The following is a 20755-nucleotide window of genomic DNA, read 5'->3' on the forward strand; positions in this document are numbered from 1 at the left end:
CATTGACGGCGGAAGATGAAAAACACGTAAAAAGCACTTTTTTATTTGTGTATCAAGCGAAGTGGATGAAGCGCCTATTATTATTGTACGGGCAGGAGATGTGTCTCATGGATGCTACATACAGAACATGCAGGTAAAGAGATGTGATGCAAATACTATTCAAGCAGGAAAAAACTGTGAACACATTTTCCATTGTGATAGGTACGCCTTGCCACTCTTCTTTTTATGCGTCAGATCAAATGTTGGATACATTGTCGTCGCAGTTTTTATTCCAGAAAATGAAGACACTGGCTCAATATCCGAGGTACTCCGAATATTGAGCAGGGAAAATCCGGAGTGGAACCCCAGAAACATGATGGTGGACTTCTCACTGGCAGAAATTTCCGCGATTGAAGAGTGTTTTCCTAGTAAGAAAGAATAGCCAATCATTGGTGGACATTGGTGGACACAATCATTGGTGGACATAAGGAACTCATTCAAATAAAAACACTTACTGCCATGTTAATGAATTCGTTGTACTCATGAAAGAGCGACGTGTGATTGTGTAGTTATCTAAAATAAAATAATTTTGCACTGTCAATCATAAAATGTTACCCCTAGTTTTACAAATTTTAAAAACATTTTCTTTCTAATTGTTAAGAAACGCATGTCCACGTGTGCGATTTTCACCGCGGCCTGGGGTGAATGGTTATCTAAAAGTAGTAATGGTGTGAGTATGTATAAAGATGAAGTGTTGAGGCACTTGAAACATCGCCCAGAGTGAAAACCAAGCCACTCTTGATGAGAACATCCAGGCACTCAAAAAAAGCAGGCCATGGAAGGAATCAGTCCAACTACAAAACTATTTTTTAGACTTTTGGGGTTTATACTTAGAGGTAAGACTCACAATACCAAGAAGGAACAATAAATTATGCTCCCAGGAAAACACACATGCTTATATGCCCTTCAGACGTACATTGTCTATTATGTTATAAATATAGTTATGAATGTATTTACCACCATACTTAAATTAAAGTATTTGTTGCATTATTACTGACTTTATGCTTTAGAAATGGGTTCGCTTTTTTCGAGATGAACATCTTCGTATTGCAATTTATACAAACAATGGTATCGAAAGACAAAATAACTGGCTCAAGCACTCATATCTCGAAAGTAGACGAAATAACTCGGTGTCTGATCTGGTTGACGTAATAATCAACCATTTTTTACCTGATAGTTACAAGAAGTAAGTGATGGTACAATATCCGCTCCTTGAGAATTTGTACAACTTGATTATGATCGTCTTCTTTAAAAATTTTGTAAGTTTTCTCATGTACGTATGGTAATTTTACATAGATACAAAGAGCAAAACATTCGATGTACGTCATCATATCGAGGCTACGATGATCGTGTTCCAAAGTATCTCCACGACCAACCCAGAGGTGTTGTTCAACATATCATCAGTAGAATCGACTCTGGCATCCAGATCTCAAACATTAAAAAAGAGACTCCAAAGCTTTTCATCGTACAAGGAGCAGAATGCGCATACCAAGTAAGGCTTGGCTCAGACGAAGAGTTACCATCGTGTCAGTGTCTCGACTTTCGAACAAAGAAACTTCTCTGCAAGCACATATGCGCAGTTGTTCAACAGCCAGACATAGGGTGGGAATCATTGGGCAGAAAATTCGACAAGTACCCCCTGTTTACTTTGGATAAAGTGATAACTCAACGGTCTTCCTCTTCCGCTACAAAACCGACGTCAAATTCAGAATACACACCTGAGCAACACATAATAGAGAAAAAGGATAGTGATCAGGTAATACATGTCAGCAAATCAAATAATAGAAACCTTTCTTACCGGAGAAAGTCTAACATACGTAAGCAATGCATCCAATCATTGAAGAGTCTTCAAGATGAACTGTATGTGGTTACAGATAGGAACGTTCTGAGTAAAGCCCTGGTTATGCTTGACGAAATAATTGCGTACACAAGGAAGAATCATCCTAATGAAGAGGGTGTATCGTTGAAAGACAAGTCTTTGTCACCTAAATAATTTGACAAGTTCAGCTCTTTCTTCTAATATATGAATAACCAGGACAAGCAGACAATTTCAAATAATACAAAATAAAGCAAATTCCGAAGAGGGACATCTCGTTTTCTTGATATTCAAGATATTACAAGAGTTTGAAACAAAATAATGTGTAATATTTCGTCTTTATTCCAAAGACATCATCAGACTTATGGTTTACAATGCAGGCTGCGAAACTTTTATATATTTACAAGCGAAAATGGCAGTTATGTAATTAGAGAACTATAAGACTAAACAATATACTAACATTAAAATAGAGATAGTTTCTTACAAGCTTTAAGACCACTATTAAGTTGTGGCATATCGCGTTTTATCAAAAGTGCTTCTAAGATGAGAAGTTGATTAGGATTATTATTTTTACAGTGATATATTATTTTGGTGTTACTAGGAATCAAGTTACAAGGATTGAGTGGCACGTGTGTGAGATCGAGGTCGGAATCAGCGTCAGGAAGTGAGAAAAGGTGTGAGAAAAGCTATGGAACAAGTTAAATAATCATGTAGGTTAGTAACTATTAAAGAACATTTTTTAACACATATTAGCAAAATGACATCATAAACAGTAACATCTCATAAGAAATCGTGCATCTAAGTTTCCCAGATTCCCTGACTTTAGACATATCTTTGAACTGCAAAGGTGTAATAGGCTGTGTAGCCAAATACATGAACAAATTGAAAACAGTTTGCCAGGATTAGGTGAAAACTAAGGTGTTTGCAATTTACAATATATACCATACAGTTCATCAAGATTACAATCTTTTTTCACTATGGACAACTTGTTAGTTTGATAACTAGTGTTTATGCAAAAATAACTCAAATTTCTGTTTTTTTATTACCATCTGTTGCACAGAAGGGTTAATGATTAATGATGTACTGCTCCTTTGAACATATTAATATATATTAATATAAATATCATAATCTCATGTATATTGGTGTCATACAATTAATATAAACGTCATAGCTTCATAAGGAATTTCCTAACAAATTTGTAATTTTAAAAAAGGGAAATTATGTACAACAATTAGGAAACTATAAGTTCATACTTTACGTCAAGAAACTACACCTTAATTCTATGCACGAAAGGCTATTTTTACAATGGTTTTATGTAGGATTATTTTCTAACGACTTTTGTGTACGTACTTATTTTTATTAAGAAAGAAGTACGACTTTTCTTATCAAATAACAACTCTACTGCGTAGTCTCTAATTTTACTTCTATTTATACCAATGGTTTCGTGCGTAGGAAATAAATTTTCGTCCCAAATGTGGCTTAAAAAAGGGAAATTATGTACAACAATTAGGAAACTATAAGTTCATACTTTACGTCAAGGAAACTACACCTTAATTCTATGCACGAAAGGCTATTTTTACAATGGTTTTATGTAGGATTATTTTCTAACCGTAATGAGTTCCACAACCATGTTTATTATTATTCAATGTTTATTAAGGGCAATAGATTGGTTTCACATCAGTGGAAACTGTTGTTAAGGTTGAATTCGGAGGACAAGCAAACGGCATTACGCACAGATTCCACACGAAGAAACCTTCGTATTTTTTAAAAAATAATATTAATCGACATTCAAGTTCTATATGTAGTGCGGAAAGTGTGCGATAATGGCCTTTATGGATGTGAAACCGTTCTATTAAAACAGAATACAAATAACCAGCTCAATACTTGCATGTAAGCTATAAAAGTTGCTTGTGTATATACCTACGAATAAAAAATTCTGACGTTTCGAAAAGAAACATTTTGTGATTAGGAGAAGCATTTTGACGCAAGTTTATTATGACTGTGCAATGACTTTACATAAAGCTTTGAGGAGCAATTGACGATATGACGTCAATACAAGCCGCTGACATATGTCTGCTCCCACGCACCGGATGCCCTAGCTGCAGCATCTCAACTCATTTTTTGTTAAAATATTGAATCAAACAAACAAAAAAATTGCCGCATATTTATTTTCACGGGACAGACAAAGTTTTAAGACCAACATTATTTTTGGGTGGAGTTCCCCTTTAACTACAACAACAGGTCATCATTTCAATTTCCTTTAGTTTTAACATAATTCTTAAATATCAGTTCTTTACTTAAAAAATTAGATTCATGCATATTTGAATGAAAGCAATGGGTATATATAGGGTGTATAAAAAAACTGCTTATTTTTATAATCAGCTGACACTTAGAATTTGTATGATTCAGCAGTAGCTGATTCTCAAAAGCCTGAAAGTCAATACAATAATACATACATATATATTGATGCTACTGCAAATTGCAAATCCCCTTTTTTAAACACACCTTAGATGAAAAAGTCAATTGTGCATGAAATTGTTCCACTATCAAGGAAACTACCATATACTGTTTTACTTTGTTCTTTAGTGAAATTAATATGATGATTAATTTTCAAATAGAATGACTCACAGATGCATATTTTCCAAAATTGCAATCATCAGAGTTGTCTCAACAATGCAAATTGGTTGGAATGTGTACTATTCCTAAGTTCAGTTGTGCCTGAACGTTTTTTTTTTTACAGTAAAATGCTTAATTCTATAAATCAGGGGTCTCCGAACTACGGCCCGCGGGGCAGATGCGGCTCGTTGGGCCTCTCAATCCGGCCCGCAGATACACTTAGGAAAAAATAATAATATTATTAAACAAAATAAACTTTATGCAGAAAGTACTTCGTTTTACTAAAATATTCGCTCTTTACCAGCGATATACGGTTCGTCGGCCCTCAACATGCTGGATGAAAGTTCATGTGGCCCTATGGCTGTAACGTTTGGAGACCCCTGCTATAAATGAATTGCTTTCAAAGAAACCACTTGGACACAAGTGAATGTATGAATAAATCAGCCCACCCCCCCTCATTAATGTCCAGGATGGCACTGATAACCATCAAATCAAATGTTAGCAGAGGTAGCATAGCATAACAAGCTTGCAAGTTTTACTCTTGCAATGTAAATTTCCAAACCTTATCAGTATCCATTTCTTTTGAAATCTATTCTTTACACAGTGGATATGCTGCATTCATACAGAAAATTTCCATAAAAATCACTGGTGTATTCACCCCACGTCTTAAGTCCAGTTATGTTAACTCCTATGTTCTCATTTACTGTTAAAAAAATAGATCTCAATAGAAATGAAATGATGCTCTAAAATTTATGGAGCAGGATCACAACTTACAAGCTTGGTATTCCAGTTTTAGTCTTACTGCAAAATTAGGCATGTTGAAAGCATCAATGAAAGTTGGTGCACAAGCTATTTATATTGCTGAGCTGTTTTGTGTTTCTATATATTTAAGCTCTAAGAAACCTTGGCCAACAATGAAGTAAAAATTAATGCATGTTTTAATCCAGAAGAAACAATTAGAACTTAGCATGGCAAAACAAGTACTTAAATGAATACCAGCTCTTCAAACTATTGAGATTGCTATATGACAGTTGGGCACAATCATTATGACTCTAGGATGCCATAACACTTCTCGTATTTCATTTGCATTAGATCAGTGAAATGATGATACATCTTGATCCAGAGTAGGAAATTGATCGAGAAAATTTGAATCTTCTGCACGCGATAGGCGAAGGTGCTTTTGGTAAAGTGCTAAAAGCGGAGGTGTTTGATGTGGTGAAACAGAACTCAGGAAAGACTATCGTAGCCGTGAAGACTTTGAAAGGTTTGACTTTAAAGACTTTATCAGCGATACAAACGACTTGGTGTAGCTTGTAGCTCGACCAAGAAAACAACAAGCTATTCTGGTGAGAGGGCAGCTCTTTCTAACCGTTGCTCTGTTGCATTTCGGACTTTTTATAGATAGTCCTTTCCAACATATCTAACAGCAACAAACAACACCTTTCTTGCTAATAAACTACTTTTTCACACTACACCTAAATTTCGTACAACCATTGGTAAAGTCCAATTTCGTGGTAATCTTTTGTTTTCAACATTTCAGCATTCCTCTCCATTGCTTAAATATCATGGCAAATGTTAGGACATGATGGGAAGATTCAGAGAATATACAGTTATTGCGACGTAGTTATACTTTCATAATTGATGGATGTAATTATAATTTCTATCCATTAGATGACGCTACCGAGAGAGAGTTGATGGATCTCATCTCTGAAGCGGAAGTGATGAAGTTTATTGGTCGTCATAAAAATATCATAAACTTGATTGGATGTTGCACTCAAAACGGTGAGTTGGTACAATTTTGCAACATAATTTGTTGAATTGGTTTGAATTTAACTTTCTAAAGAAAGTGAGATCATACGATATAAAAACAAGCCATCATTTGCTCTGACGACACGAATCTGTCATAAGTAAAGTTTTAGCAGCCGAGCAAACTTTTAAAAATCTTATAAAAATTATGGAGTACCTAAAGTTAACGAGTGCTTGAATGTATATAAAACGTTCACGGTAACTTCAAAGCAGTACATCGTCATCTAGCAATAAGCCATCTAACTCGTTGATTTACAGGACCGCCATTGATAGTCCTTGAATTCGCAGCATTCGGTAGCGTACGACAATATCTTCGTGAAAGAAGACCTGACCGAAACGGAGACACCATGCAGATAGAAGGAGTAGAAAACTTGTGTTTGAGGGATTTCACCTCCTTTAGTTATCAAATTGCTCGTGGAATGGAATACTTGTCAGGAAGAAAAGTAGCTTTAGATTGAACTATATCACTGCATAGGCACAAGCATTAGTGTGATGATTTATCCTTACACCAGCAATAATTTTATAGTGTATTCATCGAGATCTTGCTGCCAGGAACATTTTAGTTGGTGAAGAAAAAAAAGTAGTGGTATTTTTGCGTTCAACTTTGGAAAATTGTTTCGTTTATTGTGATACTCACGTGCGATAAATTCGAGTCTAGTCTTACATGGCGCGAACTCTTCGACAGCGGATTCGTCGAGCGATTCGAAATAGATGATGATGTAGAACTCAATATCTGTCTGCCATTCGGAAGGATTCCTGTGCATCTTTCCGTGGATTCATCCTTCACAATTGTTTGCAGCTTCTCGTTTTTTCCATTATCTATTCCTTTCACCATATTTTTCTTCATCATTTTCTTTATGTAATCATCATTGAGATGGCCTAACCTTTGATGCCATATTTCAGGAGATGTATCAATTGAAGATTGAGGATATTCAAGATCCTTCACGGTATGTAACATACCATCTGTTATCACGCCAATAACATAATCTTTATTATTCTTTGATACAATACAATCATTTCCATCAAATTGGACTTTGGTTTCCATGGCAATCATTGCTGGTACGGAGAGAAGATTTTTGCCGGCTATGGCACAAACAACACTTTGTGCAACTCAACATTGTATAATAACTTTACCAGACTTTCACCAAGAGCATGTGTCACTATGTTGTCTCCTAAATATATTTTGGTTGGTGTTTGATATTCAACATAGTCCACTGAAAAATCCTTGTTGTGTGTCATATGTTTTGTTGCAGCGGAGTCGATGAACCATTCATCAGAGGGTTTGATATTATAAGAGCAACATCACTGCCTTCAATAACACATGAACTTCCTTCTTTCTTATTGGTTGAAAGGAATAACTGTTACATTCAGAAAATACTTTCAGATGTTGTCAAACTTTTACACGCAAAAATACAAATATAGCAATGACTAAGAGTAAGGTTTTTGAAAATACTGAAATTCTGGGAGTATTATAATATGAAAACATTTCATTAAAATCAATAATCAATCTACGTAACGTAATAACACGACAAATGTACAAATCCGCCAAGGTTAAACTGGGAAGTTAAAAAATTGAAACTATTCATGTTGTGATAAATATTTCAAAAATTTCCCAGTGCAGAAGCTATTTTTAGGGCGATTTCGCTATCGACGGACGTGGTACAAATTTTGTGCCCCCTACTCGCAAAATCCTTGCGACGCCACTGCCAAAAATGTAGCCAAATGCCTAAATGCAGGAAGACTAAAATGTCCAATTGCGTTGTTTTAAGCTGCCATCCTCGATATTCATTTACACGTACAAGTAAAACTGTAACATTACGTAGCTATGTTTGATCTTCAACAATTTTAGTTGTGTATAAACTCTAATTAAAGAACCAATTTATGATCTTTAGAATAATTTATAGTAATAATTATTATAAATGATCTTTATAATAATAATTATTTTGAGAATAATTTTATGATCTTTAGATGCAGTCAAGGGAAGAAATTAATAACTCCTCTCTGCAGAAAGTACTTACAGATGTTGAAAAGAAACTTGTTAATCTTTTTATCCAAGAATGGAACACACATTACAAACAATCTCTTGGAGAATGGGAAAATACAAACGTCAGTGGTCAGAAGTTGTTCAATATTGAAAGATCAAAAAAAATATTTCGTGATGAAAAAATATTGTCAAAACTTAAAGATGGTGACACAAGTAAGTGGGATTATACAACAATATGTAAAGCAATATTGTTTACCCACTCAATTGGAACAAAAATTGGTCTAACATGTTAAAGCTGCCGTGGAAAAACTTCGTGATGTAAGAAAGGATTTCACCCATGTTAATCCAGGAAGAAAATCTGATACTGAATTTGACAAAATGCTTTGTGATATTAAAAAGTCATTTAAAGATCTAGCATTTTCATTTACTGAAATTAATGAAATTAAATGTCAACGAAACACATTTAATTCTTTGCGAAAACTTCCTTGTAAACCAAATCACGATGTCGTTGAACGTACAGAGTTACTTAATCAAATCACAGCAGATCTCAATAACTTGCGCAGTACTAACAATAATGAACTAACATATTACTATATTTCTGGTAATCCTGGAAGTGGTAAATCTGAATTAGCTATACAAGTTTGTGAAGAAATGTATAACTCGTTTGACTGGGAAAATAAAACAACATTTGTGATGACACTAGAAGGAAAAGATATCGACTCTCTTTTGAAAACTTATGAAGACCTTTGTAAACAATTAAACAATGATAAAACTGTCAAACAAACATCAGTATTATCAACTTCAGCACAGTTAGATGAGGGATTGACGGGACAGTCAACACAATCGTTAAGAAACGTGCTCAGATACTGACCGTCTGGGCAACATGATGCCCAAGGAAGGACCAAGAACAGAATAAATATTACGCCTCTTGTTTTCATCGTCTCGTTTTGCTGATCAAGCGATGACTAAGGCAAAAGATGAATAAACAAGAAATTATTCAAGCGATGTATTAAAATAACCTCCTATTAAAATCTCACGAGGTAATCAAACAAAAATAGAATCTGTTGTGCGTAGAATATAGTCAGCAAATAGTTTCAAAAGAATGAATCAGCAATAATTTCAAAAGTCTGATAAATTGTCATACTATGTGATAGATCTTCAAAACTTTTAGGAATAAACTCATATATATAAGCGAATCCGTTTTAGATACTTGTGTATTTTCACGTGTTAAATGCTATTTTCTGTTGGAAATCTCGTAAAGGAAATCTCGAAAAGGAAAACTCGTCTCATTTGCTGAATAACAACTTCTATCATCAAACATGCTTCTCTTAATTCACGAATGTCACGCCGATTAAACGTACTAAAGCTAGGTATGAGAGGGAGAATCTGAAAAAAGTAACTACGACAAAAACGGCCAAGATGACTGTGGTCCTTCGAAGAAACTTCTAAGATCGGCAACGTCAAGCAAAGTGAATGATAGAAGTCCAAAAGGTAATATATACGGTACACGGCAACATCAAGCAAAGTGAATGATTGAAGTCCAAAAGGTAATATATACGGTACACGGCAACATCAAGCAAAGTGAATGATTGAAATCCAAAAGGTACTACATACGGTACATGGCAACGTCAAGCAAAGTGAATGATAGAAATCCAAAAGGTACTACATACGATACACGGCAACATCAAGCAAAGTGAATGATTGAAGTCCAAAAGGTAATATATACGGTACACGGCAACATCAAGCAAAGTGAATGATTGAAGTCAAAAGGTAATATATACGGTACACGGCAACATCAAGCAAAGTGAATGATTGAAATCCAAAAGGTAATATATACGGTACACGGCAACATCAAGCAAAGTGAATGATTGAAGTCCAAAAGGTAATACATACGGTACACGGCAACATCAAGCAAAGTGAATGATTGAAATCCTATATACGGTACACGGCAACATCAAGCAAAGTGAATGATTGAAGTCCAAAAGGTAATACATACGGTACACGGCAACATCAAGCAAAGTGAATGATTGAAATCCAAAAGGTACTACATACGGTACGTCAAGCAAAGTGAATGATAGAAAGTACTATATACAGTGGGCAAAGTGAATGGGTGTTTTAACTTTCTATTTCACTTTTGAATTTTTACGTTTCATTCAAGATTTCGATAAAGCACAAAGGTTATCAATATTGGAAAAAGTATTACGAAATAAAAATTATGCGGAAACAACGATATTTAAAGGTCATAACATAATATTGCTCCTGATCTTAAAGTGGTTATATCACGAATTTTATCCCCCCTTTTTTATTAGCTAAATTGAAAGACCTTGTTTCAGTGATTTTAAATCTGCAATTGAAATTGAAATTGGATTGGTGAAAGTGATTTTACGGACGTTCAAAGTCACGATTTTCAGCATTTTTTTGCGAACTTTTTGATCGGTATGCTTATGAGTTGTGACGTAGAAAGTTGAACACATATATCAACATGACGTATTCTACTTGTAATCTTAATAAGAAACGCGGAGGAAAACGCTGTGTTGCTGGCGGACCTAATCAGATTAGTTGCGCCAATGATTCAAAAACAGAAGGAATGTCGATGCCTCTGTTTCCTAGAAAAGAAACAGAGCCGCAAAGACATAGAAAATGGGTAAATTTTGTGCGTAAACATAGACCGGGTTTTGAGGGTTCCTCTACCTCGTGTCTCTGTTCTGCGCATTTTGAAGATTCTTGTTTTGACCTTAATTTGAGCGTGCAAGTCAAGCTCAAAAGAAGGTTGAAGAAAGATGCTATCCCAACCATTGACGTGGCTGGGATTCCTGAACATTACAGGACGAAATAACCGATCGAAAGCGCAGACAAGTAAGTTTACGCTTGTTTATGTTAATATTTCTTTTGTCATATAAATTCGATATAAGTTTTGTAGATTATTCGACATACCCTCCATAAGCCATCGCTGAAGGAAACATGCTCTCTCGATGAGGATGTACAATCTACTAGTGATGGAGCTGAGCATGTTGAAGTATGCACTGGGGAAGCAAATGATTCGATATTTGAAGAAGAACTACATGCAGTTGGTGAAGATATTTGTGAATCCCAGTCTCCATATAAATCGTGCCATCGTCTTAAGAAAAAACTTACATCTTTACAAAAGACTTTAAGCTGGTATAAAAAGACAAAAGCATCTTTGAAGAAAAAGGCCCAGAAGTTGCAAAATGAACAAGTAAAGAATGTTCTTTTCATGTCTAATAAACTAGAACTTTCGACTATAATGGATAGATATAGAGGAAAAGCACCCGAACCTTTGTGCAGCCAGTTTCCCAACAAACGATCCAAGGCTGAAGCAATAAAAAATATGTTGCGAGGAACAAGCATGTCAGTCATGCACTTTATCCGTGCTGTAAGTATGGGATAATGGTATTGTTTACAATTATTTTAGGATGTAATGATCTGCATTTTTTCCTTAGTGGAACAGCAAAGACAGCAGTTACAAGACCTAACAGATGATGCGGATCAAATATTAAATAGCGCTGGGAATAAACGTACTCGCAAATGTACTAAATGCAAAGCTCCAATGAAAGGACGTCCTCGAGGTCAATGCTCCACTGAAAAAGCATAAATTGAAGTTGGTAGATGGTAGGGCAGTGGTCAGACATTGCTTGGAGCCTGTCTGGAATGGAGAAGTAAGGCACCTCCTTCCCACCACCAGCCCGAGGGTTCACCTTAGGCAAGTGATAGTACCCTCTAGCCTCCCTATCTGGTCACTGATATACACACCTTTCTTGATGAGTACAGTATTAATATAACATTGAATGGTATGTATACTTCTCAGATTGAAGATGACTATCTCACTCGATTGTGCGACTAATTAATTTTCACGAATAATTTTTTTATTGTAGTTTAATGCTCAACATGCCTTTTGCGGATGCAGTGCACTCAAGTGTGAAGACCTTATAAGATAAGTTCATGTGGCTTGCTATTTTCCATTTTTACATTTATGCTATGATTTAATTCCATATAATTTTCTTTTGTCTTTTTCCCAGACTGACATTGAAGAAAAGATTTTCTTTACCATATGTGCATCCATGTATCTCCTATTTGGTTTTCATCTAGACATATTTCCTGACCATTCTAAACTCAGCAAAGAAGGCCAACAGTCTCTACAGTGCACAAGTTAAAAGACCTTTCCATCATTGCCCTTCTGATGGTATGTAACCTTTGTGTTACCACTTGGTTTTCCGAATAAAGTGGTAAACACAAGCAGGTAAAGGCCGAGTATTCTCCCATCCCATAGACCCACAAAACCATCGCATCAACCATCTGTATGCCACAGCTCTCAAGTACCTGAAGTAAATAAAAAGGTTGGACTAATTATTGTTGATGAAACAATGTTGATGATAACATTGTTTCTCATACAATTACAATCTTACATATTTAATGATTGTGATGCTTGGCGGCGATAAGCGCGTCCATTCCTATCTCTCAATAGTGGCCCGACGTTTTCAAGGACAGCCTCATGAACTAAAGGCCCAAATTTGGCATGCTGTGTTATGCATGATATTTTCTCAATGCTGCCATCGAATGTCATTTTCTGCAAAGCTGGTCCTATTTCCTTACAGCATCTGTACTCTAATGCGCCTTCTAACAAATCTGTATGACAGCATTGACAATTACACCTGAAACGTGGGAGCATTCTAGTTTATAAAGTAACTCTATGTATATTACAAACAGGAGAAAAGAACAACTTACCATTCACCGAGTGGAATTACGCCATCACTTCGTTGTTCTAATGTCGCAGGGAGAATTCCATCGGGATCATCCGGAGTATACACTTCATCACCATCTCCTGCGAGCGGTTCATCGTCATAGGCGAAGTCGTTTAAATGCTCGACATAACCCACGGATTCCGAGCTCGAATCAGATACGCATTCAGACATCGAATTCGAATTATCTGAGCACTGATTTGAGGTCATACTTTCCGGACAACTTGTTTTTTAATATTTTATTGAAAATACTGTCATTATTTGTTTTTAAGACAAGAAAAACGACAACAAAATCACCTTCTATAATATAATATTATATTGACGGAAACAGACGTGTTCAACCAACTACGTCACAAGTATCAATATGGCGTCGTAAAAAATTCGCAAATAGTACCCGACTTTGGAGGCAAAATTAAGCAACTTATATTTATCTGTCCAGCGACATGTCATAGTTCTTCAAATAATCCAAATTTTCAATTAAGCTCATAAAAAAGGGGGGCTAAAATTCGTGATACCACTTTAAAGTGATAATGCGAAAACTTTAAACTTTCTTGTCACGAGACTATACGAGTTGTTATTTCCAAAGGAAACCTGCTGTTTTCTCTACAGTATTTTTATCAACAAGTGAAACCTTCGAAACTTCACACAATTTCCAGTATTGAAATTCCTCGGAATTTCAGGAGCCTGTGGGACAAAAAAAACCCCGCATTCTATGGAGCAAGTAGGAAACTAAGCCAGACTCCTAATATAGTGCTTTCAAGTACAATGAAAAAAAAATATTGCAACATGTAAGCCGACAAGGTTGTCGACTTGGCGGCTTTTTCTTCCTTTTAAGATAAATCATTGAATGCATGGGTGACTGAATCGGTATGACATTGAACGCGTTCACTGTCACGAAAAATCAAGATGTTTCAGACTCGCCATGTATTTTAACACAAGGCCAACACAGTACGTGAGTTTGAGAGGAAACTTCCTCGAGTCATGGTGTACAAAATTAAACACCTTTTAACAACTACCATATGTCACCCTATTGTAATCCAATGTTTTGAATAATTAATTGCACAGTTCAAAGTCAAACAAATGCAAAACAATCGACAAAGCTATTGCAAAAAAAGCACTAAAAAACCCTAAATTGTGAAGAGCGATTACTACAATAGTTTCGTCTGACGTACATCAAACAAATTCTAACCTTCTATCTCTTGACGTTAACGGCTCTCCACGGAGGCAATATTTCCCATCTCTTCCAATTGTTTGTGCAAACTTATGAGTCTACAATAGAAACACCAGCATATACTTGCTAGTCGCGTCGTACATTGCCATAAACCAATATAATCCGGCAGCTATTTCCACCGTAAAATATTTCAGGTTAATAAAGTCCTGAGAAGAACTGTTTTTGATGTTGTTGACTGACGTTTCGACAACCTTAGCGGTAGTCATCTTCAGAGTCAAATGAGGAGTAAACGTTAGGTTAGCCGTATTTGTTGTCTGGTTCTTACGTCATTGTATTGTGTGTACAGGAAATGTGCAGGAAATGTGTATTGTCATTGTGGATTAGTGTGAAGTGAAATATTTTATTTTTAGTTGTGATGTGTGATTTAGGTGTGACGTTTTTAGTTGTAGTGTGTGGGTGTCAATTGTGTATTGTCATTGTGAATTAGTTTGAAGTGTAATGTTTTAGTTGATCGTTTGTTTGTATTGTGAATAAGTCGTTTGTAAGGTGCCGGTAATTGCTGTGATCTGTTCAGGGGGGTTTGTTCCAAGTTGGTATACCAACTTTCTAATGTAAGCCGTTGTCTATAGTCAGTACTGTAAGTGATGCATTTTGCCGAGTCCCAGTCAATGTTGTGCTTTGTGATTCGGTGATGTTCGGCAATGTGATTAGTTTTGTCTTGTTTCTTAGTAGCTCGTTTGTGCTCAGTAAGTCTTATGTTTAAGTTCCTGCCAGTTTCCCCGATATAGGAGGCGTGGCAGTCGGACAGTTTATTTTGTAAACTGCACCTTGTCGTTCGTTGGGTTGTTCTTTGTCCTTTATGTTCGTTAGTACTTGTCGTAATGTTGTGATTGGTTTATGTGCGACACGTATGTTGTATGGTCGTAAGATACGCGAGATAGTCTCAGACGTACCTTTGATGTAAGGTATCGTTGCTGTTGTCACTGAGTTGTTCGTTTCGTTGGGTTCGTTGGGTTTGTAAGTGTTGCGTTTGATAAAGTCAGAGTTATAGTTGTTTTGTCAAAACACGTTTGAGATAGTTGTTTTCGTTTTGTAGAGCGTCCGGTGAATCACATATGATTTGTGCACGTCTTGTTAATGTTCTGATTGTGGTGGCTTTGTGTGATGTAGGGTTGTAAGATGATTGGTCTAGTAGTCGGTCAGTATGTGTTGGCTTGCGATAAACTGTTGTTCCTAGTTTTTGATTGTCATGTTTTACCAAACAGTCGAGAAAAGGAAGAGTTCCGTTTTCTTCGACATCTTTGGTAAATTGTATGTGGCTGTTCTGTTTGTTGATGTGAGTATGGAAGTCATCAATCTCGTCTGCATGTAGTGCTGTGATTGTGTCATCTACGTAGCGAAACCAAAAAGGTAGTGCATGTTTGTAAGTCATGAGTGCCCGTTCCTCTATAGATTGCATTACAATTTCAGCAACTACAACAGAAACGGGCGAGCCCATTGCTGTCCCATGTAATTGTTTGTAGTGTGTTCCTTTGTATTGGAAGTAAGTCGAGGTGAGGCAGAGCTCTAGTAACTCCATAATGTCTTCTGTCGGTAATGGCAGTACGTCCGTGGTGTTTGTAATGAGGGTTTTTGTACAAGTAAGTGCCAGATTAAGTGGAATACTGGTGAACAGTGATTTCACATCAAAGACACTAGTATATAGTTGTCTGGTATTTGTATAGTGCACAGTTTTTTAATGAAAGTTTCAGTGGATTGTAGCTTGTGTTTTGATTTGTTTGTAAGTGGTTGCAGTATGTTAGTCAAGTACTTTGAAAGTTCGTAAGTAGGCGAACCACAGAATGATACAATTGGTCGCATGGGTATTTGTGGTTTGTGAAGTTTGGTAGTCCGTATAGTCTGGGTGGTCGTGGTACTGAACATCTGAGTCGATAGTAAATACGTTCAGATATAATGTTAGATTTTCTCATAGAGAAGATCTTGCTGTTAAGTTTGCGTACTAGTGATGGTGTTGGGTCTCGTTTGAGTTGTTCGTACGTTTGTCTGTCGTTAACAAGTGCGTCCATTTTGTTAAAGTAATCATTCCTGTCCATGACCACAGTCACGCGTCCTTTGTCTGCTGGTAAAATGACGATGTTGTTGTCGTGTTTTAGTCGTTTGAGTGCTTGTTGTTCGTCTTTTGTCAAGTTGTTGTCACGTATAGAGGACGATTGTAAAGTGGAGAATATCCTGCTTCTGATCTCGTCTTTTGTTGTTTCTGACAAGTCTCTTTGATACGCTAGGACAGCCTCGACACTTGATACTATCGTCTCAGTCGGGATTTGTCTAGGTGTTATGGAATGTTTTAGTCCGTAAGAAGCTAAGTAGGAAGTGTCGTCCGTAGGAAGTGTCCGTAGGAAGTGTCGCCATTAACCAATTAAATTTAGTTTACGAAAACTACTTAAAAAAAGATAATTTTCATTTGGTGATTTTTTCTAAAGATAAATTAGATACAATAATTTATGACTCAAGAGTGAGTAATCATGATTCGTTTCACATAAGTGATAAAATTATTTTTTTATGGTTAAATGATTCCCACTATGACTTAATCTTAAATCCTAAACTTTTTTCTTATTTAAAATTGGATTTATTTTGCTTTAAATGCATGCATTATTTGAAATTTGACGAGTATGCGGATTCTCATATTTGTAAAAATGAAGACACATGCTTAAAATGTTATTCAAACTGTAAAAAAGAAGCAAATTTTTCTATTCAATGCGGCGAATGTAATATAATTTTTAAATCATCAGATTGTTTCCGGAAACATCTGCTTAATAAATTGTTTAAAAATAAGAATAGTATTAAAGTCACACCATGTCAAAAATTTTTTTTTGTAATACATGTAATAAAATTGTTCCAAGATTTTTCTTTGTTAAAAAAAATAAGGTTGTTTTATATGATTGTCAAAAAACATATTGTGCTCATTGTAGAAAATATTTGGACAAACAACATAAATGTCATATCAAACCCTTAGAATTTAATAAGTATAAGTCTACACCAACGTTATTTTTCTTTGATTTTGAAACAAAAACAGATGAAAATAATTTAATGATACCATTTTATTGTGTTGTTCAAAAAGTATGTCGTAAATGTGAAAAAATTCCATTTCATAAAAATTTTGAGTATTTTTTACCCGATATGGATTATATTACTGACTTATCAATTGACCACGTTGACTGTTGTGGTTATCGTCAATTTGTCTTTGATTGTAATAATGATGATGTAACATCACGGTTAGCTCAGTTTATGTTAGAACAAAAAAATTCTGTTTGGATTGCACATAATGGTGGTAGATTTGATACAATATTTTTATTAAAATACTTATTGACAGAAAAAAATTTAATTCCGGAAACTGTTATGAACGGGAATAAAATTTTATCTTTAAAAATAAAAGAAATTAATCTGCAAATTAGTGATAGTTATTCATTTTTAAACATGAAATTAGCAGACTTTCCAAAATCACTTGAAATTGATAACATTGTAAAGGATATCACCCATACAAATTTTTTGATCTGACGTATAGGGGAAATATGATTGATAAAAAATATTTTGATATTTCAGAAGATGAAACAAACGATTTTAACACATGGTATGACAAACAATGTGAAAAAGAATACGTATTTCGAGATGCAATTTATTATTATTGTAGTAATGATGTTAATATACTAAGGCTTGGATGTATAAAATTTTCAAATTTAATCTACAACATTACAAATATTTTGCCTTTTTACGACACAACATGCATAACAATTGCTGGTTTAACATTAAAAATATTTAGAAGTAATTATTTACAAGATGATAAAATTGCACAAATTCCATCATTCGGGTACAGGGGTAATACCATGCAAAGTTTAATAGCATTATGTTGGTTGAGTGAAGTTAAATCAGAATTAGATGAAACGGGTTACACTTTAGAATACAAACTATCCATTAATGGAGAAAGAAAAATTCTAGCTAGATTTGTTGATGGGTATTGTGAAGAAAACAATACTGTATATCAATTTCACGGATGTTTTTTCCACGGTTGTAATAAATGTTTTAATAACGATGATTATAATACTTTGAAAAAAGAAAAAATGTATTTTTTACGAATGCAAACAAAACAGTTTTCAAAACAATTAATTGAAAATAATTATAATGTAGTCGAAATGTGGGAATGTGAATATTTAAAAGATAAAAATATTAGTGAAATAAAAAGTAGGAAAGAGGAATTTTTTAATGTATTACTGTTGCATCCACATGATGCATTATATGGTGGTAGAACATCACCTTCATGTTTATATTATGAAGTGAAGGAAAATGAAAAGGTTAAATATGTTGACTTTACGTCATTATACCCATATGTTCAAAAAAAGTATGAATATCCTTTAAATCATCCCGAAATATATTTAGAGGAAGAATGTTTAAATATTGATGTCGGAAGTGTGTTTGGGTTAATTAAATGCTGTATATTACCCCCTACTACACTTTTATTTCCTGTTTTACCCTTACGCATTGATAATAAATTAATATTTACACTATGTTACACTTGTGCTATGGAAAAAAATCGAAAATGTAATCATAATGATGAGAAGAGGGCATTAAGGGGTACATGGACTAGTGTTGAAATAAATAAAGCTATTGAATGTGGTTATAGAATAATTAAAATATATGAAATTTATCATAATAAAAACAGGGGTAAAATTTTCGGAGGGTTTGTAGATAATTTTATGAAAATCAAACAAGAAAATAGTGGTATTCCTAAAGAATGTTATAATAAAACTGAGGATGAAACTGTTAATGAGGATGAAAAAACTGTTAATGAAGAAAAATTAAATGAATTTATATTAGATTATTATGAACACGAAGGAATTCAATTAGATAGAAGTAATATTAAGAAAAATATATGTATTCGTACCATTATGAAAATGATTTTAAATTCATTATGGGGAAAGTTTGCACAAAATGATAATGTAGTTAAAGTATCATTTATCAATAACTTATATGATCTACTGTATTTAGCAAACAATCATACTAACGAATTAACTTCTTTAAATATCGTGTCTTCGGATATTTTAAGAACAACACATAAAAAAATGAAACATTGTAACAAGTTATGCAAGATTAGAGCTTTTAAATGTACTACATAAGCTGCAAGACAAAGTTTTATATTATGATACCGATTCAATAATTTACATTAGTGTTGCTGGAAATGATATTAAAACGGGTAATTACCTAGATGACCTTACTAACGAATTAAAAAATGGTGAATATATTGTATCATTTTGTTCTACGGGACCAAAAAGTTATTCTTTTAAAACAGATAAAAATAATGAAATAGTGCATGCAAAAGGATTTTCTTTAAAGGGTGATGGGAAAAGAAAAATAACATTCGATTCGATAAATGAGTGTGTAAAAGATAATGAAAAAATAATTGAAGTAATTTATAAAGAAAAAATATCACGTGATAACCAACAAAATGTATTTTTAAACGAAGAAGTGAAAAAGTTTGCATTCACTTTTGATAAACGTATAGTATTAGATAATTTTTTTACAATTCCTTATGGTTATTTTTTAGATTGAAAATATGATATATAAACCAGTTGTAAAATTTCAATATCCTTTTATGATGACTATTTGTGGACCATCACAATGTGGAAAAACACATTTTATAAAAGAATTGATAAAATTTAATGATGAAATCTTTGAACCTCCTTTTACAAAACTTTTATATTATTACTCGTCTAGTTATCAAGAAATGTTTGACGAAATAAAATCTATTATTAATGAACAAAAAAATACAGCCCTGCAAAATTACGAATTTATCAAATGTAAATTGCACATACCCTCTGTAACTGACATAAAACAAAAATTAGGAAATCAAACATTAATAATACTGGACGATTTAATGATTAATGCAACGGATAATAAAGATAATACAAAAAAATTAGATGAAATTTCTACACGAGACTGTCATCATGAGGATTTTTCCATCATATTACATGTCAAAATTTAAATTACGGAAATACAAAATTAAGAACAGCTAAAACAAATAGTCAATACATTATTGTATTCAATAATGATCAATTGGAATTTAAAAACATTATTGAAGACGACTTCAACTTCGTCTCAATCGTCTACATATTCATCATGTTCAATCCTTGTCCGTCGATGAAGACGATTTGAGCAAGTTGAAAAAATTTCTTAAAAGTTTATTCCACCCACCTGCATCATTTTAGAAATTAGACCACATGAACATGGTAAAAACTGTTGAAATTTTAGTCATCTAAACTGTCTGTGTATTATTAGCTTATTATCATCAAAATTTGGCTCACAAGTTTTAAACATAAGACAGATCTACACACGTTCTATACATATATTTTAAAACACATTTACATTTTAACTATATAATAAAAAATATTTATGGTCTATGCCTTTGAGTTGACGTATTTTCTAAAATAATATAAAAATGCAAAATACCAAACTTCGATAGATTTTATGTTCTCTCAATAAATAAAACACAGTACTTTCTTCAAGTTCAATTTTCA

The 20755-nt window shown here is 34.2% G+C and overlaps 1 protein-coding gene and 2 long non-coding RNA genes across 3 annotated transcripts; 2 read left to right on the forward strand and 1 right to left on the reverse strand.

Annotated features, from left to right (window-relative positions):
• Nucleotides 1–16: 16 nt before the first annotated feature.
• LOC124459184 lies at nucleotides 17–1403 on the reverse strand. Its single transcript, XR_006953495.1, has 3 exons — nucleotides 1210–1403; nucleotides 495–552; nucleotides 17–404 (listed from the first exon to the last, which is right to left on the reverse strand). It is a non-coding gene; the product is annotated as an uncharacterized LOC124459184 (long non-coding RNA).
• LOC124459185 lies at nucleotides 766–1388 on the forward strand. Its single transcript, XR_006953496.1, has 3 exons — nucleotides 766–875; nucleotides 1050–1225; nucleotides 1336–1388. It is a non-coding gene; the product is annotated as an uncharacterized LOC124459185 (long non-coding RNA).
• Nucleotides 1404–4941: 3538 nt separating the features above from the next.
• On the forward strand, nucleotides 4942–6923 carry LOC124459182 (fibroblast growth factor receptor 4-like). Its single transcript, XM_047008703.1, has 5 exons — nucleotides 4942–4978; nucleotides 5640–5735; nucleotides 6143–6253; nucleotides 6536–6720; nucleotides 6804–6923. The coding sequence occupies exons 1-5, from the start codon at nucleotides 4942–4944 to the stop codon at nucleotides 6921–6923; spliced, it is 549 nt and encodes a 182-aa protein (XP_046864659.1).
• Nucleotides 6924–20755: the final 13832 nt, after the last annotated feature.

Source organism: Xenia sp. Carnegie-2017, unplaced genomic scaffold (genome assembly GCF_021976095.1).
Source record: "Xenia sp. Carnegie-2017 unplaced genomic scaffold, XeniaSp_v1 HiC_scaffold_7, whole genome shotgun sequence".
Classification (NCBI taxonomy): domain Eukaryota; kingdom Metazoa; phylum Cnidaria; class Anthozoa; order Malacalcyonacea; family Xeniidae; genus Xenia; species Xenia sp. Carnegie-2017.